Genomic DNA, 24,810 nt, shown 5'->3' with positions numbered 1-24,810 from the left:
GTCAAATTTGTGTTGACAATAAAAGAATCTATGGTGCTAGATTCTTGTTATATTGTTTTAATTCCCTTTTACTAATGATATTTTTAGTTTATATTAGGGAGATACATAAATCCTTCAGAAATTACTGCAATAGTTTATTTTGTAAAATAGTATTACAAAAAAGTTTTCAAAAGCACTGATAATGTCTGATGATCATACCACAGTACTTACTGTGTGTATTTTGCATTTAAAAAAAACCTTTGTGAAGTAAGACAAAAGTTTACAATTGAATTTTCTAAGCCTGCCTATTCTGAAACCCACAAGAAATAGTTGGTACAAAAGCTTTGCTTGCTGATATTAAATTTTCACTTACAGCTTGTTGGGTTTTGAGATCCCCTGCTATTTTTGATATAAGTAGGGCAGTCTTGTTTTCCTACTGTCAAATATAACATGAATCCTGAAATTTGCTGAGGATACACCGTCTCAGTGTTTCTTCTGAAGTGCTATGAATGCCAGGAAAAGCCTCTGCGTTGGTTTACCCCCAGCCCTGCAGAATCCCCCACTGCTGTGTTTAAATTGCTTGTTTACAGTTCTGCTTGCAGACTGGATTTGAGGAAACTTCTAATCCTGTTGCCAGAGCTCTGGGGGAAATATTTTATATGATTAATTCTTTAGTAGTTGTAGTGTATGAAATCAATTTTATTCACTTTGTCATAAAAGCACAGCCATCTTTCATAGTTTTTTATGATTCCCCCTCTAACCTATACTTATCCAAAATGGGATACCCAGTTTTACCGTGTGTATTTCTGTTAACATTTAATCGTATTGGTGTTTCCAGTTTTTAACAAAGAAGATTTTTGTGTAGTCTTGCTGTATATTATTTTTGGTCTGTTTCCTGAGGAAGTGAGACTAATGAGATTGTGCTGTTCATCCTGATAACTTTTGAGTTGCATTGTCCAAATTTGCCAAAAGCGGAGGTTTCAAAGGAAGTTAATTTGCTACAAGTTTCACTACTGCTACTACAAATTTGCTGCTGAGAAGAGGGATCCAGATCAATACCTATGGTGAACTATGGGCTGTTGCCTTTGACCTACTGGTGGGTTGACCTTGGTGCCTTTAGCTTGGACCAGGGATAGATGGGTGGCCTGTTACCCCAGATTTGTTCAGGAGATGGGGGTAATGGAAAAAGAGATGTGGCTGAAGAGGCCACCTGTCCATTTCTCTTCCCCTCCTTGTGTCAGTTGTAGCAACCAGGTAGCCAGAGAGCTGAATCAATTCAACTTGCTCAAAAAATGTCTGACACCCTCCTGTCCCCCTCTCTCCTCCATCCCAGCTCACCGTGCATTGCAGAATTGGTAGATCTCATGCAGGAGAGTGGTCAGGAGTGTGAGGGTTTCACATGGCAGGACTGGCCCTTTTGGCCACCTCCTGTCAGTAGATCAGATTAAGTCTGGAATGGAGGTGCTTCCTTAATCTCTGTGCTTTTTTAGACTGCTTCTAAATTCTACTGCTGGTTATTAGCAACAAATCACAGCTGTTTTTTCTGTTAAGATTCTTGTCTTTAGTTTAGTTGCATCTCACCTGAACTAACTTTTTTATGTAAGAACTTCCTTCCTTATATAATGGTTTCCATATGTCTGCTGAATCAAATCTAAATTTACCATCTTTGGTTTTAGCTCCATTTTAATCCCATCTACTTCTTTGCCCTTCTTTGAAACAAGGGAAATGTGAAAAGAAAGTGTTTTTTCTTGATGATGCTCTCAATAGAAGTCAGTGGTTAACATCCAAAAAGCAGTTTTACTAAAGAGAGGTTTGATTTTTGGCTTTGTTAGTTCTTTAAACAGAGTGCTGTAAATGTATTGTTTCTTCTACCGTACACAGAACTTTGATTTTGACTGGTCTGTGTGTTGATTCTAGCTGTGGTGTATAGATATCTGTATAACATTTGTTTTTGTTTGGGGAGAAATAAATGCATTAAAGGTGTTTTGCTCGTAGGTAAGAATGTCATATTATCCAGCCTGTATGACTTCCATGTCAAACAAAATTCAGGCTCCAGGATGTTTTCTCTGAAAGGTCGTTGGAAAGGTGAGGAGCAGAGATGAAATGATATCATTTCATATTTACATTTATTATACAGTGCAGTAGTGGGTTGACCTACAGGAAAATAGATCTCTACATTCAAATTCCTTCGTAACTTCCTAAGTCAATTGTTAGTTCCTTCTGCTGGAGGGAATTTTAGAAAACCATGTAGAACTAGCAGCAATTTAGCTATTACTGTAATCTGGTTTTGAGGACTTTTAACTGTTTATGTCATGCAACAGTGCAGCAGTATTGTTATAAGCAAGACATCTAAAAAAAAAAAAAGAAACAAGTTTCTATCATAATCTCCGCTGAATTTTTATGTAACGTGTTTTAGTTTTTGTAGAGATTCCAGCTAAATCTGCATGTAACTTCTGTTGGAGAACGTTGGGAGGATGCCATGTAACTACCTTTTTAAATTCCCTGCCTTACTTGCCCTTTTCTGTTTCTCCACCTTTTTATAATTCTGTCCATGAACTTGTTTGTGCCTAAAATTTTTCTTAAGGCTAATGCTGACACAACTTGTTCTATTCTTATCTGTTCCTATGGCGTTTCATCCTTTATTGCTCTGTATTTTCTTACGTGATTTTCTGTGGTTGTTATGGCAACAATAAATAGCAAATTTGTCAATTTTCAAGCAATATTGCTTTCAAAATTTTGCGTGATATTAAATGGTTTAGCAAGAGGTGAAATGTTTTCAGCATAGTTAGGCTAATGAATAACATTATTTAAATTACCTTGTAGTTTTGCAATGCTGCTGCTTCTAGGCAAGGTGTTACGCACTGTGATGCTACTTGGGAGAGTATAAATAGAATATATTTGTGGAAGTAGGAGAAATTGCTAAATGCCTGGAACTATGCCTTTGCTGTTATTCTAATGGCCAGGATCTGGTAAACACGACTGGCACTGTAGCAGCAGCAGAAGCATCAAACAGGTTAGTGGCCATTTAGCTCATAATTACCAGGATTCCCTGTGCAATACAGACCGTCAGATGGCACAAGTACAAATTCGGAATGAAACTCGGAATGAAATATGCTTGGAAATATTAACGTTAAAAACAACAGAATGAAATATTTCTCTCAGGTTGTGTTTAAAGCAAGAGGATATATTGATGGACAAAAGAGAAATGTGGTTTGAGATTGAAATGGGTGAGGATTGCAAGAATCCAATAACTGTGGATGTTTAAAGTCAGAATCACTGATAAAAATGGAAGCAACCAAAATTATTTACCCTGAAATGATGGACCAGGTCCACAGGAGGCTTTTTGTATAGAACATGATTGTGTTACCACTTTAAAACACCTCTTCATATATTTTGAAGTCATTACTTGCATTCATTGTGCCCTTTAATAGAGCCTTTGGTGAACTTGACATTCCCCGTAACAGAATAAGTTGATAAAATAAATTCATTTTTGTTTCCTCTACTGCATTTGATTTTACAGCATTGCAAACTCTTGTGACATACACAGTACTTGTAATTTCAACAGTGTGCACGTATATTGCACGTATATGTGTGTGTGAGAGACTAACTAGGAATATTATAATGAAAACATGACCTTTTCAGTGCTGTCAGAAAAACCAACAAAACATTGCCTTCTTCATGTCTATAGCATTCTTAAATTGTTAGTGTAGCTCTTCTTATGATAGGATGCTGGGACATCTAGTCTTGGATTACACTCTGATTTCAGACCATAAGGCTGCAAGGTCTCCTCCCTCCAGCTGTGTCAGCAGCAGTGCAAGTCTCAGAGAGAATAAGCAGAAAAAGAGGGATATTTTTTCCCCCATTCAGACACAGAATCACAGAATGTCAGGGATTGGAAGGGACCTTGAAAGATCGTCTAGTCCAGTCCCCCGCTGGAGCAGGAGCATCTAGATGAGGTTACACAGGAATGTGTCCAGGCCGGTTTTGAATGTCTCCAGAGAAGGAGACTTCACAACCCCCTGGGCAGCCTGTTCCAGTGCTCTGTCACCCTCACTGAGGAAAAGTTTCTTCTCATATTTAAGTGGAACCTCCTGTGTTCCAGTTTGTGCCCATTGCCCCTTGTCCAATCGTTGGTTGTCACTGAGAAGAGCCTGGCTCCATCCTCGTGACACTCACCCTTTATATATTTATAAACATTAATAAGATCACCCCTCAGTCTCCTCCAAACTAAAGAAACCCAGCTCCCTCAGCCTTTCCTCATAAGGGAAATGCTCTGCTTCCTTAATCATCTTTGTGGCTCTGCGCTGGACTGAGCTGACAGTTCATTTCTTCTGGGAGAAAAGAATTGACTATTCAGTCCACTGTTCAATATGTGTGGTAGTTCAACAAGGCAGTTCGTATTGAAAGCCATAACAGCTTTTCTGAAGATGGTGGCTGAAAGCCAAAATCCACTTCTCTGTCACCAGTAGAATCTACCCAGAAAATCATTTGAGTTTCCCAGTGAAAATACGTCTCTGTTTCAGGTGGAAAAGAGAGAGGAAACCAGCTTTGAGGACACTTTCAATTATTACATTTCTATGGTTCTTAGGATTTGTTGCTGTATGTTAATAGCAGTTTTTAAACTACTTGATATGATCCTGTTTTCTGCTTGTGACAGGATATAAGCATTATAAAGATATTAACGAAAATTTTTTCCTGCATCCTTCCGCCACGTGAGGTGAATTTCATTAGCATTAATTCAAGAATGTATGCTGCAATATTTTTATATGAGTGTAGTTTTTTTTCAACAGTTAAGTCCTAATGTCCCCATCCAGACACATGCAATAACTAGATCAAGTCATCAACGTGCATTGCTGAATTTCTGTTTCATATATAGAAGCTCCAGGACAGATATGCAATCTTTTTGACACTGAGCCTGTTTCCCTGCATTTGTTTGTGCTCATGCATATGTATCAGATCTGTTGATGAAGAGGGAGTTGTTCACGCACTTTCCCTATTCTGCCAAACTCTGATCAATGGCACTTAATATATGACCAGTCCCATTAATTTGTACTTTCTCTTGAGTGTTAAGTCTCCGAATGCAGAAAGCATTCAAACCAGGGAAAAGATGGTTCTGTAAGCAGAAAACCCAGTGATGCATTTTAAATAAATTGCAAGAGCATTTAATAACCTCTGTGTTTCTATTCTTGTCTTTACTTGGGAAAAACGCTACTCTGAAGATGGTCTTAACAATTGTACAGCTTTTACAAGGCACTGTAGATTGAAAAAAAAAAATTCCTTTGGCTTTTAATTACTTCTTAAAGTGCAGTTTCAAAACACATAATTCTGTTTAAAGATGAGCCTGTGAGCTGTATAGCACTGACTGCATTGAGCACAGATTTTGTTTGAGTACCAACATGTTGCACTTGAGGAATGCACTTGTCTGTCACGTGTTTTCCTTATTCTTTTTGTATGGTCTAGGAATGTGCTGGATGGATTGTTTGGCATGAGTTGGAGCTTGATGGAAGCTGTCATTATTTCCTGCCCCGTTAGTTAGGGTTGGAAACAATATAGATGGGGCCCTTGGTTCTACTTCAGTTTCCAAATAATGAATACTAGATCAATTTTAAAACCTAGATTAAATTCCCAACAGTGTTTTTGCTGGAGAAGGATTTAGATTTGAAGTTTGAGACTCTTGAACGTTACAGATGTTCAAGTGCAGTATGTGTAGCATTTTCATTGTTGACATACTATGCAATGAATAAGATTTTATAATTATTTTCCTTTATGGATTTTAAGTCTAGAAAGCTGACACATAATAGAAACTGAGATGGTCATGCAAGAGTTTAATTCAAAAATCAGCAGCAAGGCCAGAAAGATTCTATTGGGACTTGGGTTGCATCATAAGGGTTTGCAGAGCTCATACCATTCCTTGGTTGACATAATTTACTGCAGAGATGCAGAAATGGGCTAGTGAGCACTATAAATTGGGATGGGGATTAATGAACAGTGTTGACACAAAAGCTTGCCCAGTACCTGTTCGCACTGAGCAATAAATCACAACCATATCTGCAAATTACTATATGAAAAACCTAGTTGAAGAAACTAGTGTTGTTCTCTACTCTGTGGCCAAACAAATAGATCAAATGCTGTAGACCTTCCTAGGAAATAATACTGTGATGGTAGGAAAGAACTATGCTAATTTTTGGCTTGATCACATTAATGTTTGAGTCATAGGCAAAATATTTGATAATAAAATATTTCTTTGGCAAATGATTTTGGCAGTTCTAGACTCAGTAAATGAATATGCCACTGCATCATCTAATCTTGTTCAATGAATAAATGGAATTTCTAAACTAACACGGAGTGAACATCACACTTTTCCTGGGATGGATTGAGTTTTAGAGAATAGAATTTGATTACGGTTAAGTGTGCAGTTCAGTGTTGAGATAACCTGGATTATTTGTTCCTTGAGACAAGACTGGTCTGGTTTTTTAGTTTAGTGTTGCTTTTAGTTGTATGTTGGTATGTGGGCTTCTCGATTAATGTGTTTTGAAAAAAATTACTATCAATTATCTTGTTCTGTATTTTCCTACTTTCGGGATATTTCTTAGTATATTACTTGTAGTGAGAGTAGCCTACTACATGTCTGTAAAGGAAAAGATACCATATATTATGTAAAAGCTGCCAGCTAAGTGGTGCTATTTGATAGATTATCCATTTCTGTATTTGTTCACTTATTTTAGATCTAATTTAGTTTGGATTAGAAGCAAGACAGTAGCTGTCTGCTAGATTTAGACCGTCAGAAGGTGGATTTCATCAGGTTAATTAAAGATTATTTGATAGTGTTTATTTAAGTTCTGTTTCACAAGTGTGGAGCTGGTGCATTTTGTCAAAAGAAAAACTAAATCCACTTTAATGAACCTGCAGAACTCTGTGGTATCTGTCTGATTGGTAAGATTTGTTACATAAGACTTCATTAGAAAGCAGCATTAGGAAGAGTTAATAAACTATTGTTTAAGGGCTACTGGGAGCCCAAAGCTTTTAGCTCTATCCATGCTTAGAACTCAGAACCACATCAAACTAAATAGGTAGTCAAGCAGTTCCATGAGGGGAAAAAAGCTTCCCCAAAAAATGATTGCAGAAGGAATAAAGACAATCTGAGGAACTATGGACTGAGACAAATTCCTTAAAAGCCGGCAGCGCTTCTGTTAAGTCTTCAGGTTGTACAGAAGATGAGCCTGGGTGCTGTCTAGCCAAGACATAGCCTGGCATGGGGAGCGCTGCTGCCCCCGCTCGCTGCAGGGTCGCTGCAGGGCTCTGGGCAGCACCCGCTGCTGCGTGTTGGTGCCCAGACTCAGGCCAGCTTGGCTGCCCTGCTCCCTCTCCGTGGCTTTCCTGAGCCCGGGATCTGTTCTCCTCTCTGACAGCTCAGTTCCATCTCACTGCTTAGTCCTGGCTTTGTTCTGTTGCTGCATCCACATTCTGCTCTTTTTGATGTTTTGCAGGCCTCTCTCAGCTTATGTCTCAGTTTTACTGTCCTTTTGCTGTTTTGCTGTATTTTCTTCCTTCTCCCAGGGGTTAAGAAACGTGGCATTTGTTGCCTATAAATTGCTCAAAATTTCTGGACTATAGGATTTTTCCTGTCCATCCTGTACTAAAAGGGGCTGAACCCCTTCTTCTCCCGTACGTGACTACCAGAATGCTGTTTGCATTAAATAAAACCCAGCAAGCAGTACATCTGTCATTTTTCCATTTATTAAAGATGATGTGTTATTTTCCTAGATCCTTTATGAATTGGCTATTTTAAGCTGAATTGAATTTTCTTCATTTAAAGAATATAACTTGGTCAAGGTTGCTCAGCAAGTAAGAACTCCATTTGCGTGTGCGTTTTGGGTCGGGGGGGGGGGGTGTCCCTCCTCCAACAGACTTTTCCTGTTAGGAAAATCTAGGTTTTTTTGTATCAGTTTTTGTTTTAGTTTTGAGTATCAACATTTTGTACTTTTAAGAAACTTGAGTTTCACTTGTACTGCTCCTCACTAGGACACTCAGGTTTAAGGCTTAAAATCCTTCTAGCTTCTTTCGTCATTCTTCAGGTTAAACACTTTTCTGGCTCTGGTTTTAACTTCAGGGTTATTTCTGTGTAAGCAAGTATCTTGTATCATAACTCATTATTCAATGAGTTTCCATTTTTCTTTCTACTTTTAAAATAATCTTAAACTATTGAAGAAAAATAGCTTTAAATGACATGATTATTTATTTCATGAACTTGCAGATTTTAATACAGCTTTCTTTTTACCTCAGGACTTCTATTTCATGTTGCTTATGTCTTCAGCGTTACTTTTCAATATAGATTTGCATTTACAAAATACTTCAGCAAAAAGGGGAACATCTTTCATGTTTTATTTTATCTTTAGGATATTTGGGGTTCTTAACGGAATGGTTTTATTTTTTAAAATGGCTCTCAGCCCAAATAGTTTATATATTTGTTCTTAATACAGCTTTCATTTACACTTAGATTAGTAGAATTCTACAAAAACGTAATACTGTTATTTTCTGAACACTTAAAAAATGATCCTCTCATGGAAGAGTCAGATGTCAAGGAGTCAGTGCCTTAACTTGAGAAGAGTTTTGAATTCGAAGGTAACAATTGGGTTCATATAGCTGAATGCAGTTTGCTGCAATGTGATACAGTGAACTCTAGGGCACTGTAGTGGCCCAGCTGATAGCTGAGCTCTTTATGAAGGACAGATAAAAGCACTTGCCCTGGAGAGCTACAGATTAATAGAGATAAAATGCTGACTTTTTGATACTACTCACTTAGTATGCTAAGTAAGAGCTCTGGCTAAAGAATTGATTTTCATTTTAAAACTTTATATCTTTGCTTGATAATATTTGAAAAGGTGCTTGGGAATTCTTTGTTTGTTTGGTTTTTTCTTTCTATGCTTTTTTTTTTGTCTCCAAAAGCAGAAAGGGCTGGGGGGGGAATCCTGTGTATTTTTAGGACAGGTGTGATAGCTGTTTTACTACCAGCACCATGTGGGTATATTTACAATCAGGTTTAAATAGCTTGGAGAGTATCCAGGTGGGGTGTTTTTCCTAAGCTTTAGATTATTTACTCTGTTGGGAGCTCCAATAAACACAGTATTCTTGAGGGCTAACTGTACCATTAAGCTTGAGATGCCTGGTATAGAGAATGACAGTGTATTAAAAAAACCAAGATCTTCTCTAAGGTATTTCAAACTGTGAATTTTTGCCTGAGATACTCTGAAAGTATTTTTTAAAAAAGTCTGTGATGGATGATGCAATTCTAAAGAGAAGGTGATGGCACATTAAAGTGTTGTGCTTCAGTACTCAGTTGTAAGCGTGTAATGTAACAGAACACTCTGCAAATGACATAGGAAGGAGGAAATGGTAGGATTTTCTTCCTTCTGTACACTTTTAAAGTTAAATTTCTTTATTAAACTTGTTATCAGCTATTAAAGATTTGATCTCAAAGGTGCTTATTAATGGATGTTTCTTAGCTGCCAGGTTTTTGAGATACATTGCTTACAGTTCATTTCCCTGTGTTCATATTCTTCTGTGTTGTTTTTGTGAAAATTATACACCTCACAACATCAGCTTTTATAGTAGGTAAGAACAAAGTAAATGGTCTTTGAACTGCTTAGAATGTGATAAAGCATTAATACACAGTACATGACTGGTTCTGTCAGGAACTGGGTAAAATTGCAACAGGCAAGAGACGGCATTATTGCTAATTTTACACTGCATTTCACAGTGATCTGTGCTTTTCTTTACATTTCAGTTCCTGTAGTCAGGATTGCCCATTACAGTTTTTGGCTACTAGATTTTTTTTCCTGAACTTTTTAAACATTTCTGCAATTAAAAAGGTTAGATTGAGCTGCCTCCTCACGACACAGAAATGAAAAGGGAAATAAAAAGACACCTCCGTCCTCCTAAAAAACTCTTATTTTAGGAATCTAATTTTTAAGGGTAATTTAATGAAGATGAAGGACCCAGGCCATGGTTTTTGAATTTTAGGATTGTCAGTACTTAACGTGCTCAAAGAACAGCCCTGGGCAGTATTCAAAGATATTAAAATGATAGTATGCACTGATGCTATAGAAAACTCTTTTTTTTCCCTTTGGCAATTTACTATTGAAAAGTAACTTTGTATGAAGCTGGGAGAAGTCTTCTAGGGCTGAAAATTGTTGGTGGTAGTGCCTAGGATTTAGCTTTGTTAAAATGATGTACAGTTTGAATGTCTGAGCAGAGAGAATAGGGATTAATCATGGGACACTTATATACAGTTTTATCCCTAAAAAGACTTTTAAAAATTACACTAAGTTCTCCATCTTTCATTTTCTGTTAGTACCATGTGCTTATTTTACCCACCAAAATGTTTAAGATAACTGCGGTCCTGTGGAATGAAGTTTGGCTTTTGAAAGTTAGGTTGTCTGTCCTTCTCTGGTGTCAAAAATAATGATAGTAGTTTAGGTCCTTTTAATATTTGTATAACTCCATGTTTTGTGTTTTGCAATAAGGAGACTTGCTCTTCAGAGACCCTGAAAGAAATGCTCTCGCTCCATCCCTTGTCCACGTTTGTTTTCTTGTGATTTTCCGCCGGTAGTGGCAGCCGGGGTGGGGGTGGCAGCGGGCCGGATCCTGACTTTTTGGATCCTGACTCAGGTCTAACTTTTTATATTAGTAAAAAGGAGTTTGAAATCGTTAGTGGAGCTCATTCCATAAGAGAAAAGAAAACTCTACTCAGCAGAGGGAAGGGAACAGCTGGAGAGAAAGAGTTTCTGTTACCTGAGGCCACTAACAACATGAAACAATCCAAGGCATGCACGGTTAAATCTTAGAAAGTGCTATAGGCGACCCACTTTTGCAATTGCCGTAGAAAATTATTGTTGTTAGCCATTCTGTTGATAGTTCATATTGTAGGAATTGCTAGCAGATGGGAAAATAGATGACTCAGAATACAGTATTAACAATCCATATTTTTTTAATCAAAAGCTTCTAATAAGGCATGTAGCGTCCGTAAGATTCATTTAAGTAGTTGCTAGGAAGAATTTGTTTTTTCAAGTAAACACAGCAAACTTGATACAGATTATTTTTTGATTGGATATATTTTCTTAACAACTTAAACCCTGAAAATACATTTGCTTGTTTTCATTGCACCAGCTTAATGGCAGTATTCCATAATTTAGTTTGATAGACTGGGGTTTGAGATGGTAACTCATGCATTATAGAATTACTAATAAAATCCAATTTTATCATATTGAAAACATCACAGACCTAGAGCTTTTATTTACCTCTGTTAGCTGTCAAGGGTGGATTAAGATTCTAGTGTGCTATATCCACCAAAACTTTGGCGTTTGCCCCCTGAAAAATTTGGATGGCTACGGATATGTGCTGGCCAAGTGCAGCTAATGAGTTTCAGCCTGTTTTCCAGACCCCTTTTCCTAAAACCATGGACTGCAAACACCATCAGGTATCTCGGATGAATGTCCTTCCTCCTGACTCCTGTGCTGGCCAGTAGTCAGGATTTGTGTTGTACCCTTTGACTTGATGGCTTCTGAGAGTCCATTTTTGGTTGAACTTCATGTTCTTCCTTCTCAGCTTATTGCTAATAGAACTCAGGTCTGTAGGTAGTAACGCATATATATTTTCCAAGTACCTATTTAGGTCTGAATTTTCATCAATATTATTTGATCAGGGTTACAAACAAAATATATAAGGTATGGTGTGGGACCTCCTGAAGGCAAAAGTTATATTGACTGCAATTAATTATTCTTTGGTTTGCTGGAAATACTAATCCAAATGAATCTAGTCCATCTGGGACGCAAGAAGCTAGACTGAAAGGCCGAAAATGTAAAAATTGTTACATTTCCTTTGCTGAAGTTTGGTTCTGGGAGACGACTGTGTCGGTAAGTGAGGGAAGAATTCCCTCTGTGTCACTGTTTGAAGGTGTGTAGAAAGAAGAGTCAACCTAAAACTGGTATTGATGAAAATAACAATGTTTTCTCCATAAGAAGTGTTCTTCTGATGAAATGCTAAGCTGCACTATAATCTACCAGCCTCATAGTATAACACTGGATCTTTTTTCTTCAGCTACAAAACTTAATCACTACTTCTGAAAAACTCAGATAACAGTGATTAGCAATGGCTCCTGCCGCCTTCACACGAGGGGAGTGCACCTGTCTTGGGAGCATTTGTAGCTCTGACCTGTGCTCTTATCACAACTTGATCATTTCAGACCTGGAGCTGCCCCAACTTTGAGATTTTTACTGTATCCACGCTTAATGAGGATGGTTACATCAAGAAGAGCTTGCTAACAATTCTTTATCTGTTCTGCTGCTTTTTAACTTCTGCATATAGCCTTTCTTGGACAAGTCTCTAACCCTATTAAGAATAAGTTGGCAAATGATCCAGGAGGAGGTAAATCTTTGATATTCTATTTGCTAGAAGTTCGAGATAAGGTACACCAGGTTTCCACGCTTACTGATCTCCGAAGTGTGTGGCTGGGTTCCCTTTTCAAAAGATTGTAAACTGAAGAGCAGAGTTCCATTAAAAGGTTAGCTATGTTTTCTTTCTTTGCTGGTTGCCCCAGCCCAAGTTGGTGCTGCTGGAAGGACCTTCTGCCACTGGAAGTTTGGGCTGCTGGAGCTCCGTTCTGCACAGGCCCCTTTCTTCTGCTGGGGTGTCCTCCTGCACCAGGGAGAGGAGACAGCAGAGGCAGGAGCTGCTGCCCTCACTGCAGTGCTGGGGACCATTGGCCGGGCTCTTTGTAGGCAAAGTCAACTGCCTGTGCTCTAGCAAAGCAATGTGGAGAACTTCAGTGGGACTTCTTTGGGTGTGACTGTCATCAGCATCCGTCAGCTTGTAGAAGAAGTTATTCAATGTTATTTGACTCTGGAGATGGTTTTGTTTTTCTTGCTTCCCTTATACACTGTACCTCTCTTTAGTGATTACATTAACACCCCTTCTGTACAGACCTGGGTTTTTTTACTGGACAATTGAGTATGCGTATCCATTCTAAAAGACTATTTGTGTGTGTAAAACAGATGCGCACATTTTCTGAATACTATTGAATGTAAATGATAGATTCATGGTGTTACAAATTGGGATTTGGACTGTTACTGCTTTCCCCAGCCTGTGTGATTAGCTGGTGATATGAAGAGTCCCAGTGAAGGCAGATGCTTTCACCAGAAACTCCAGTCACTGGAGACTTCTGTCTTGGAGATGGCTCATCTGGACACTAATTGCTGTCTGTTGTGTGGTTGAGGGTGTTTGATTTCCGAAAGGACATAATTGATTCTGCTATTTGGAGTGGCAGAAATTGAACTATCTATTGTTATCAGACAAATACTATCCTGATTACTCAACTACTGCAGTTTACAGCTTTTAAAAAGCTATCAAAATATAATTTGAAGTCTCTTTTAATTCCTGTAGCTCACACAGCTAAATGCTCTTTTCCCATTAATGCTGGTAGCCCTAGTAGTTACACCAGCAAAGTGAGAAAATATTTATGGCAGTTTAAATTGCGAACTGTTTGCAAGAGAAAGTGAGATTGCTGAGCTCTATCACTTTAAGAATTTGAATAAAAATATTTATCATGCAGGGAAATAAATTATATAGGTATAATTAAGTACATTGTTCAAGTTATTTCGGCAGATCTTATTTTATATATTTGCTGTTGCATTCAGCATTTAGGATTTTGCAGGTTTCACTAGGTAATGTCGATAGCACAGACAGAAGTCAAGAAAAAATATTTGGAAATTTACCAAGGACACATGTATGTCCATGGACACACACACACACACATACACATCCTGGAGTCAGCTGTGGCTTTTAGACATGCTTAAGTGGTTTTCTGCAGTACACAGAGCTCTCTGAGTGTTCCTACCTAATGCAGCATCTGATGTCAGACAGGTGGGACCTTCACAGCCCTGTTTGCAGTTTCTTAGTGCCCTGTTTTCTGTCATTTACTTCCTTTGAATGTCCTGAGCATCAGCCATTCATACAGATGAGTACTGTGGCTCCTCTGGGTGACATGGCAGAGATAATTCTGAACGATTCTTATTCTCTGGATTTAAGGATTCATACTCTTTATATTTTAATTTCCACCCATCTGTCTGTGATCCTTAAAGAATATTTAATTCTGTTTGCTGGCTCTGTTTCTTGATTGAAATTTTAAATGAAAACTCACTCATCACATTCCTCTCTGACAATTTATAAAAAAATGTTTTTCAGTGCAGAATAATTACGTGATTGCATCAGTTGGAGTCCATTCTGTGCTGTTCCAGCCTGCTGTCTACAGTGGTGGCTGAGAGGGAATAGATGGCTGCCCAGGCTGGCCCAGAGTGGGTAGGACACTTCATCCTTGGCCATTCTCATGAAATGCTCGTGTGAGGTTATTCACAGTGCCTTCCTTAGTCCCGCTGCTGGTCCATCGAGCCACAAATATGTTTCTCCTCTCACACGTGATATGAAATGCGGCTGTATTGCTGCTGTCGTGTGTGCTGCTTTGGGATCAGTTTTGAGAAGAAACTTGTTCTCAGTGAGGGTAACAGAGCACTGGAACAGGCTGCCCAGGGAGGTTGTGGAGTCTCCTTCTCTGCAGACATTCAAAACCCGCCTGGACATGTTCCTGTGCGACCTCCCCTAGGCGTTCCTGCTCCAGCAGGGGGATTGGACTAGATGATCTTTTGAGGTCCCTTCTAATCCCAAACATACTGTGATACTGTGAACAGGGGAATCGGCGCTGTTGTCTCTTCTCATTATGCTGCAAATCTCTCTGACACTTCACTCTTCTAAAATAGTATCTCCACAGAAAAGTGTCTCTTGTGCCAGTTGCATTTACCAATGGGCTAAAAAAGGAAGAGAATGGTGGGTTTTTTTTTTTTTATCTTTTCTTTCTCTGAAAATTGAAAGGTGTTTTTCTGCAAAATTCTTGGTGACTAAGGAATTATGATTCCTTTCCCCCATCCTTTCTTCCATATATTAAATGGGAGAAATATAGTAAACTAGATTATGTTTAATTCCTTGGGAGGCAATTTTTTCTTCCTAAGAAACAAAAGGTGTCATTTGTGCTTGGGAGAGACAGACATTGCTGATGAGCTACTGAGCACATCTGAGGTCTCTGAAGCTCATACAGGTCTAAGGATCTTTGGTCCTGGAAGACAGTTTGACATCTGGGGTTTAATTCTTATCTTCATTAGGAATCTTATTATTTAAGTGACATTGCATGAAAATGTGCATCTTTTTCCACATGTTCTTCTCTGTATTTCTGCTCTGCACTCCCTCTTTATTATGACTTTAAGTTATTACTATGTGCAATGTAGTCTATTAGTAGAAGTCATAATGCTGGGGTTTGGACTGTATGTAGCAATATGTGTTGGCAATTTATATGCCTCAGATACTGATAAAAATAAAGATCAAAAGTGGTATTTCATTCTTCAGGGAAAACAGATCAGGCTGTGTTGATGGAAGACTGCCCTAGATTGATGAAGGAGGTATTGACTCATTAGTAGGTTGATTCAGAAAATGTGTTTTCTTTTTTTTCCTGAGTTAGGTGGAATGCTCGTTTGCAGTGTCAGAATATTTGCAAACAAAATATAGATTATCTCTTTCCTAGGATGAAATTATTTGTGCTATTTGTAATATGTTGATATTTTTCGCACTTGGAGAAGAATTGGCATATGGGCAATTCTGACAAGAGAGAAATGCAGAGAGGCACTAGACTTCATCAGGAGAAGAATACACAGGAACATATTTCAGATGTGGATCCTTCCCTGCAGTAGCAGGTGGGGCAGTTGTGCCTGACAGACCCCAGTACCTGCCAAGACTCCAACCTTTATTTGCAGCAGCCAGCAAGCCAGCGAAGCAATTTACTTGTGGAGTGACCCCTTGATTTTAATGAATGAAAGATAATGAACTGTTTAACATTGTGAGAAAATATTTTTAGAAAGAAAAGAGCTTGGTCAAAGGGTAAGTCCCTCCCATAAATTCAGGAAATTATTTCATGTATTATTTAAGTACTCTGTTAGCAATTTGCTTTGACTAGTTCTGGCAGCAATCTATTGAGGAAGATGGGTGCCTTTCAGACTTCTAGAAGAGACTGAAGTTCAGTAAGAAGTATTTGATTAAGCAATGCAATTTATATACATGAATATAATTGTGTATACTCTAACAGGCTTTTTTCCAGCCTAATGAATTAAACTCCAGCCCTATATTTATTTGCAATCTATTTGCAGGGTTTGCAAAGTGATTATTTTTGAACTTAAATGTACTCTGTGTGTTTCCATTTTCATATGCTGTTAAATTATTTACTGTGGAGCATACTAAGGCTTTTGGTTATATAAACAGTTACATGTGCGTATTCATACACTCGAAGTGTGTAAGAACACTGCAACTGTAAATCAAAGGATTATGAAAGGTGGTGACTTCATTTTTGTTATAAACAGGTTGGGTTTTTTTTGTTTGGTTGTTTTACAGTTAAAGAATCTGAGCTTAGAAGAATTACAGATGCGATTAAAGGCTTTGGATCCTATGATGGAACGAGAAATTGAGGAGCTTCGTCAGAGGTACACCGCGAAGAGGCAGCCTATCCTAGATGCAATGGATGCAAAGAAACGGAGGCAACAAAACTTCTGAGTTTGTTTTCCTTTCAGAGATCATACTACGAGTCAGTGTGGACACTGGTAACTTTCTAAGTCTGAAGGAATTTGGTTATGAGTTTTCAAAACCCCAATCTTTTGAATTTTCCTTCAGAACCAATGACAATTGGAGCAGTGAAAGAACATGCATGCGGTGTTCCGCAAAGACAGCGCAACGCATTGCCATTTGTCTATATTTTCAAATGTTTAATGTAAAAGAAGTTTCATCTGTAACTTCCCAATCTTTTTCAGGTGTATAGTGGTAACGTGGTGTTGTACATTAGGAGTTGTGTTTTGGAGCACCTGGAACGATTTCTTGATTGTGCAACACTACAGAGCCTTATGTTGCAATATATTTTCCTCCCACTTAGTAGCATATTTATTCTGTAATCTTTGATTATCCTATTTATTTTGTGCCTGTTTTCTTTTTTTATTAGGAAGTATTAGGATAATATTGTGGAAAGCAGAGCCAGATTAGATAAAATTGGTATTGTAGTGTTAATGAAAAGAAACTCGCCACTGTCTTATCTTTTAAAACTCCGATTTCAGCAAGCATCCCGATTCAGGACAGCACTTAAACATGTATCCAGCCCATTCTTATCAGTAGGATTTAAGCATAAAATAAGGAATAGGCACATGTTTTTCTGCTCTCCTGAATCAGGGACCGTGGCTGTAGTTGAGCAATACAGTTGTTACACCACAGAGCACTCTTTTAGAGAGTATTTCTGTCATTTTTACGCACACTTAATGATGTCTCATTAAACAAGAAAACAAGTGCCTAATCAGTTTTGATTTTTCTGTTATTTGGGAGAAGCAATACTTGCAGCCACTTCAGTGCAAATTTCCAATTGCTATTGCAATTCTGACCAGTATAAACCTCAGTTTTGCACCATAGTTTTATAATGAAGTAACAGCTACACTTCTTGGATATGTTTTTTGGTTCATTTAATTTTTTTTTTATCACTGTTTTGAGGGGAGAGGGGAATTATTAGTGGTTTGGGTTTGGTTTGGTTTCACATTAGAGATACAGAAGGATTGTAATTTAAAAACCAAAGAAAATAAATTGAATACTTAATGTGTAATAAGTACTGAAAAGAAACGATGTTTTGCAGTCCTGTGAGGGTTTTGTCCTGCAATCACTAAACATTCAAAATTCCTGTTGTCTTCTGTGGTAGATTTTGGGAATCAGAAATGCAAGACCAAGCTCTTCATATATTTTACAAGTTCTTCTGTCTGGTCTATATTGTGGGATATCTAATAGGTAGAATTTACAACATTGCAAGAGATATTTCAGACTTAGCAGAAAACGTGATCCACTCTCTGAACAATCTACTGTGTTCTCTATTGATATCTTCACTATCGTTGCCTTTTGTGTAAATGACTTTACTGTGACAGTCATACTTCTTTAAACAATACAGCTGAAAAGATCTTTGCATTCAACCTTCAGCTGTTAAACTTTTAATGGTGACTACTGTGTGGGCTTCTTCTGTTCAGTGTTTTCTGGAAGCTAGTAATCATCTCATACCTCTTAGCATTTGCCGTCATCAGACACGGACCACTTGGACAGAACAGTGCAGTTTTTTGAACTGGTGCATTAGATCATAAAGCTTAAGCAAAAGGAAAACAAAAGTTTTTACAAGATCAGCAGAGTGCAGCTGAGCTGGGACCAGCACCTGGGTTTGAGCTGGGACCAGCACCTGGGTTTGAGCTGGGACCAGCACCTGGGTTTGAGCTGTGTACAGACGTTGTTGCCACTGTCACTCTGTGTGTGTGTTTGCGTTCACACCGCGCTCTAACATGTAAATTCTAACTGCGATCATTGGAACATCCTTACCCTCAACTCTCTCCATATTTCTTAAAGTAATGATAGTCCCTTTTGAAAAAGCAAGAACACAGATGATCCATAAATATTACTTTGGGCAAGATAAAATGCACCTGATAGTCTTAAACCTCACTTTTATACAATGAAATGATGTAAAGTAAAAAAAGGTATAATCATATCACTATATCATTAGATTATAATCATAAAGCAGCAAAAAAATAACAGCTCCAACCTCCCCCTATTAGTATGGTTCTTATTTATTTAACATGAATTTCTAAATCTTGAACTTTTCTGTTCTCAAAACCTCAAAGGTGTCTGTGCATACATATATTTGTGTAGGTATATACACAAGTGTGTGCGTATCTATATACATATAAAATAAAAAATATAAAATATTAAACATATCTAAATCATCAGGAGAGGAACCTAACCTGCCTTTTCTTGGTGTGCCTTTTAAGCAAAGTGTCATTGTCTGGACATTCTTGCTTGCATCGTTAGCAGCTTTCTTTTCCCTTACTCCCTTAAACTTTTTCCCACCAAAAGTAAGACTTTGATTTTGAATAATGTGGCTTTTCAGTGTAATAGACAATGTAATACAATGATCACAATTTCCATATTTTGTGTATTCTGAAAACTTTAGTAATGCAGTGCACTAAGTATGAATGGCTCATTGAGAGGGACTCCAGTAAAAGGCCATTTCAGACCAGAGCTGTTGCAGTCTGACATTTGAAAGGTACCAGAAGGTAAAGTGTGTCCTTGCTTCACTCCTGATCTGTCTGCATAGAAACAACTCAAATCCTGTGCTCATGCGTGCACGCAGATATAGATTATACATGCAAGAGGAAAATCTGAAAGCCATGAAGTAAAATAAAAATGTAAACAAGCCACTTAAAATGAGTAAAAAATAGCCTCTGAGATACTGTAAACTGGGTATATATAGGACGTTTGTGACCAAAGAATACTTTCACCAATTAATATGAAATTAGTAATGTTAACCTTCTGATATGGTGCATGTCAGTCTAAGAGCTGTCTTTGACTTCAGAAGCCAGTGCATCAGGCTCTGAATTATGTAAGGGCATAACATATAGAAATAGATTTTATATTGAGAGATGGATACAGCTTATTTTTTCTTCTGTTTATATAAATGAATCAAATCGTTCATGTCAATGAGTACACATCTCTACTGGAGGGTGAGCATCTCTGTGAAGGAAAGCTGGTAGTACAACAAATAAGACATTTTAAAAGCCAGCCTTGCAGGAAATCTGATAGAACTACTGACAAGTTAACTTCAGTAAGATTTATCCAAGCAATTTCTCGTTTTCTTCTGACTTTGTATGTTTAGGTTTAGTAAGTAAAAAAAAATTAAAAAATTGATAAATCATTACTTATTACTAAACATTTGTAATAAAAGCTAATTTTTCATGTATAATTGTCGTCTTGTTGTTCATTCTAACTGAAGCTAAATTATGTTAATAGTAACCATTAATGTCAATTCCATAGTCATCTCTCATGCTTTTGTTTCCCTTCTATAATACTGTGAGCCCAGCTGTGAGTGCAGAAAACCACATCTCTCAAAGTCAGCTCTGGAAGGGATTTCTCCAGCTCAAGACATTGCTACAAGCTCTAGAATTCTGAAGAGTATCAGGGCAGTCCAAGGACAGAAATCTGCAATACTTGATGGAAGCCCCTCTCTCTGTAATCTAAGGATGCTAAAGGCCAAATCCTGAGAGCTGAGCACCACCCCAATATGCTGGAGTTCTTTAGAGAGATCCTTTACTTGGAAGTACTAGCGGACATTGGCGGCTTTAACTGCTCCTTTGATTTTCTAGTGTAATGAGAACAACAATAGGTAATAGATAGGCTGAACTAGGAAAAGCAAATACATTGAATGTCTCAAATTTGAGTCCATAGCAGATTTCTGATTTTAAAAAAATGTTTCTCTAAGAATTGGTCCACAAAGACCCTTTAATAAACGGGACGAACAAAACTCCATAGTGAGTTACGTTATGTTTAAAGTGACAAAATTCTACTGCTAATCCCAATTACTCTGACAATTATTGGATATTATAGTTATTTACTTTTATTTATAGTAGAGAACAGCTTACCTGTATTTGCTCAGTAAATTCAGGTGAGAGTGCACACTGGCTTGAACCCACCCATTGGGTTGAACTTCCAAATATAAATATGGCTCACGGTGAGTGAGTCTGTGTGCAAGTACACGAGAGCCTTCGTCACCATGAACAGGCACTGGTGTTTCACTGCAGAGTGTAGGATGTACACGTTATGTAAAGCACTTTGTGTGCACGCTGCTTCATTCTTTTTGAATGTATAAGTGGTTATAAAACTAATCGAAACAACCTTGTGATATGAGGAAACCTTTATTTCTTTGTATTCATCAATATTAGGGGCTCCAGCTTGCTGTGGCATTTCTTTCTGTACTTCTAAAGGCAATGATGGATGTTCTGTAATGCCATACAGCTGGCTGGGATATTGGCTCTGGGATGTTTCTATAGCAGGCTGTGGTGCAGCAGTGTTGTACCCACTATTGCCAGTAAAGCCTTGGAGAAGACCAGTCCTGGGTAGTGCATGGTGCATCTCACTCTCGTGTTGTGCCAGGTGAAGTTACAGCTTCATCTTCTGGGGGAAAGGCAAAATTACATTAATGGTTCAGTGTGAGGTCATTAAGTTGCACTTGGGGACTTGCCCTGTTAAGTTTATTTTAAAACACCTTTTCACAAAATATATTTTTCTATTTGGTGTATTCATTATGGGAAGGGACTAGTATTTACATGGTGTGCTCTCATCCTTTTTCTCTGTTGTGTTTTAATTTGTTAGGGTTTTTTAAGAATACTTGAGGATTACCCATATTTTGCTGCTTCTCTCCCCCTCCTCAGGAAGATGAAAGTGGGCCCTGCTTTTAAGAGCATCCCATGAGCAAAGTGTTCTTGGGACACTGTGCACAAAGGCAAATGTCAGCAACAGCTTTTATTCTCCTCTATTCAGCCATCACCAAAGTAAAGTCTCAGCCGTCCTATTTTCCCTTAATTTGAAATTATGCGATGTTCAGCTGCTAACCAAGTCTTCCTATTTCAGAATATTTGTTAGTTCCCAGATGAGATACTAAGTACTTTTTTTGCATTGCTTGCTTCACAAGTTCCTCAGGATAGCCTCATGCTTAGATTCACTAGGCCTTAGAGAATCTTCTAGGGTAGATAAGGGCTGTATTTGTCACAGAAACAAGAAGAAATCACTAAAAAAAATCTGTAGGGAGAAAATAAAAAGCACATGGTACTTGCACCTGGCCAGTTTCTGGTAAAGCTAACTGTGGATGTGAGGAAAAAAAAGTGTTGGCTGACAAAAGCAAAACAGGTAGTCACCTGTGTATCTTGCTGTTCTATGTTGCTGTTTCACGTCTGATTTTCTTCCATCCATGTTTCTATTCTTTTATATTTTTGCTTTATTCAATGCCGCTTTTAAAGATAGAAATATTTGTTGGTTTTTTGTTTTTTTTTTTTTTTAATTTTATAAATGGAAACTTAACCATAATAGTGCCAAGTAAATAAACATGGGGAAAAATAAAGGCAAAGTCACTGAATGGGTGGTGTTTTTACTCCTCCTTTTCTCCCCAGCTCCTTTCTGGGGTCATGGAGAAATCTGGCTGCAGGTGACATTTGTCTCTGCATGGAGAGCATTTCTGTGCCCTAATCCTTGGCCGACATGGATGGATGTGATACCGTAAATCAGGTATCAGAGATGGTTTTATCAAGCGGGCTGAAGGAGCTGTGTCCCTGCTCAGGATGTTGTGAGTGCTGCGCCCTGCTGAGAACCACTGTCCCTGTCCCACCCTCTTCCTCTCCCTCCCGGCTGTAGCGGAGGCACCGAGGCCGCTGCGCAGTGTGAGGAAGCAGCCCAAGGCAGTGGGCACCTCTTTGTCACCGAGAGACTGAGCGTGGATCTGGAAGCTGTTGGTCGGTGTCAGGGTAGCACCAGGCTCAAACCCATGCCTGTGGTCTAGGAAGCCTCACCGGAGCCAGCTCCTTCTCTCAGGGACAGGATGCAGTGACAAATGGCTTTTGATGCAGCTTTGATTAGTTGGCAGGACTGCAGCATGGCTATGGCCCCCAGCGCAGTGCAGGCATGCCTGGAACAAAGGACCTGAAAATAACGTTTAACTCTTGGAAAGGAAAAAGTTCTTTGTGTCTGTTTTTATATTGATGTACAAAAAATGTTTAGTGGCCTTTAGGAAATTATCTCAGTGCAGTGGAAGGGTCTCTGTAATGGCATCAGCTGAAGATGGCTCTGTGCCATATGCCAGGACATTTCTTAGGCCAGTAGCGCTCTGCCTTGGCCTCCCAGGTTATTACCATAGGCACTGAGTGTAGTTTTGCTGTAAGTGATGGTGGGAGCAGGACGTTTGGATGTGCTGTAGGCAACCGACCAGAGTTCTTGCCTGGTGCTGGTACTTGTTCAGCACAGGGAAAATTCAGAGGGATAAGCTGGGCAGCAAGCAGGGAGCTGCCTGGAGCCAGCCAGCAGGAAAGCATTGGAAGGAATAAACTAATCTGATTCTGGGCTCAAACACTGGTTTTGTGTCTGTCACAACAGGGGAAAGCATTAATGGCATTTACTTGTGCACTGCAAACCCCAGTGACCTTCACATTTTTTTTCTTTAGGTATCACAACTTCAGAAGTGAAATTTGTAAATATACATGGCCACATGCTAATGTACCTGGATATATTTTTCTCTATGAAATTAAGTAAACCATTATGTTCTTGACTGAAAACCTGGTCTCCCTGTGGATACTTCTTCTGAGGCCAGACATTCTATATTGCAGTACCTCTCCCTAGCCAACTTCCAGAGAGAAACGTAGCGTTCCTGGTCCTGTTTCTCCCATCAGGGGCAGTATTGGAGCTGTGCAGGATCATAGTTCTTTGGCTGTACACAGGTGTGCGCGGGCACACACGCAAACACACCCCTCTACCTCTTATTTGTCCGTTTGTTCCCTTGGTGTTGCTGAAAGGACCAATGCAGAGAAGATGCTGTGGCCCTCAGATGTTTCTAACACCACATTTCCCCTCTTCAGATCTCGCTGCTGCTTTGCACTCCTGGGCTTCCAGAGCCTGCATGGTTACTGTTAAGGAAAAACTCTCAGCCAATACATCAAAGAGGGAGACCAAAAGCTTTTGATTTGATTTATCTGACGCTAAGCCTTTAGTGTGATGCATCAATTGATATTTCATTTTTATTACAGTACAATGGGGTACACAGGCTTAGCAGCAAGAGGTGTCCTTTTGATCTCTCATTGCACATGAAAACAGGTGTCATAGTCCAGAGATTATGGAGGTCAGAGATTATTTGAAGAAGGATTAAGTAGAGTTATCATTTTTCTTAGCAACCATATCCAAAAGCATGAGATTCTTTTTAAAATGCAGGCCTTATTTCAGTCTGTAGATAAGTCATATTTATTTGTTATATACCAATTTTCCTTGCTGAAACTGTGGAAGACTAGAATTTTTCAAACTGTTTTGTATTGAAAAATGCAGAAACAAATCAAACTCTGTACTTTAAAATTAATAAAGTAACTTTTTCTGAATCTCCTAAAATGTGGGAAAAAAATTTGTTTTGTTATTCCTGTTAGTTGATCTTTACAGAATAAAGTTCTTGAGACCATCCAGAAAATAATGAGTTAACTGTGTTAGTATTCATGATTTATATGCATGTATAATTGCTTAATCCAAACCTGATTTACCTCTGAATAGTGAACAGAAGTCTCTAATGCAGTAAGTATTGGTTCAGTATTTCAGTAAATACAGCTGAAATATTCCTCTCACTCATTCCCAGAGTCTCTCTGATCCCATTAGAAACTCTAAACCAACCAAAAGTAGTTTGGTAAGCCACTATGGGGTATGTGCTAGGAAATGTTGATGGACTATACATCTATTGTATTTTTTCAGCAACCTGTCCTGCTGAGGATGCGCATCCACCACCGATTCCCCAGCTTTTCCAGAAATACATTAGCTTTTTGGCCTGTTTATATTCCACGATGTAATGTGGCTGAAGTCGATGGCAATAGTGTTGTATTAGGTTTGATAAACCTATTTCTCTTAGGTAGTGTAATTGTAACTCTTGTTGACATCCAGGTGTTTAAACAGCCCCCAGATATGTAATTATTGGGATAAATAAGGAACTGAGAATTTCTAGGATCACAGAACCAGCAACACAGTAGCCCCACATCCCAACAATTAATGGAAATTTATTACAAGTGTGAGTGTAAGTCTGAAGCCTTTTAAATGGAGTTAACATTGATTTATTGAGCCCATCAACCAACACAATTTTTATACATCTCATAGTGCTTATCTCCAGTT

At 38.5% G+C, this 24,810-nt stretch overlaps 1 protein-coding gene across 2 annotated transcripts in view; it reads left to right on the top strand.

Moving 5' to 3' along the window:
- STK3 (serine/threonine kinase 3) overlaps nucleotides 1–19,873 on the top strand; it is a 129,678-nt gene extending 109,805 nt beyond the window's left edge. Inside the window, exon 11 of one of the 2 annotated variants that reach the window (XM_065054072.1) lies at nucleotides 16,462–19,873. In XM_065054072.1, coding sequence (XP_064910144.1) covers nucleotides 16,462–16,620 — 159 coding nt within the window. In that variant the 3' untranslated portion in view covers nucleotides 16,621–19,873. The remainder of the gene's footprint in view (nucleotides 1–16,461) is intronic. The other variant, XM_065054073.1, reaches the window with a different exon arrangement.
- The last annotated feature ends 4,937 nt before the right edge of the window (nucleotides 19,874–24,810 follow it).

This window comes from Columba livia, chromosome 2 (assembly GCF_036013475.1).
Source record: "Columba livia isolate bColLiv1 breed racing homer chromosome 2, bColLiv1.pat.W.v2, whole genome shotgun sequence".
Lineage (NCBI taxonomy): Eukaryota > Metazoa > Chordata > Aves > Columbiformes > Columbidae > Columba > Columba livia.
The sequence above is the reverse complement of the archived record's forward strand: the minus strand, read 5'-3'. Positions and strand labels throughout refer to the sequence as shown.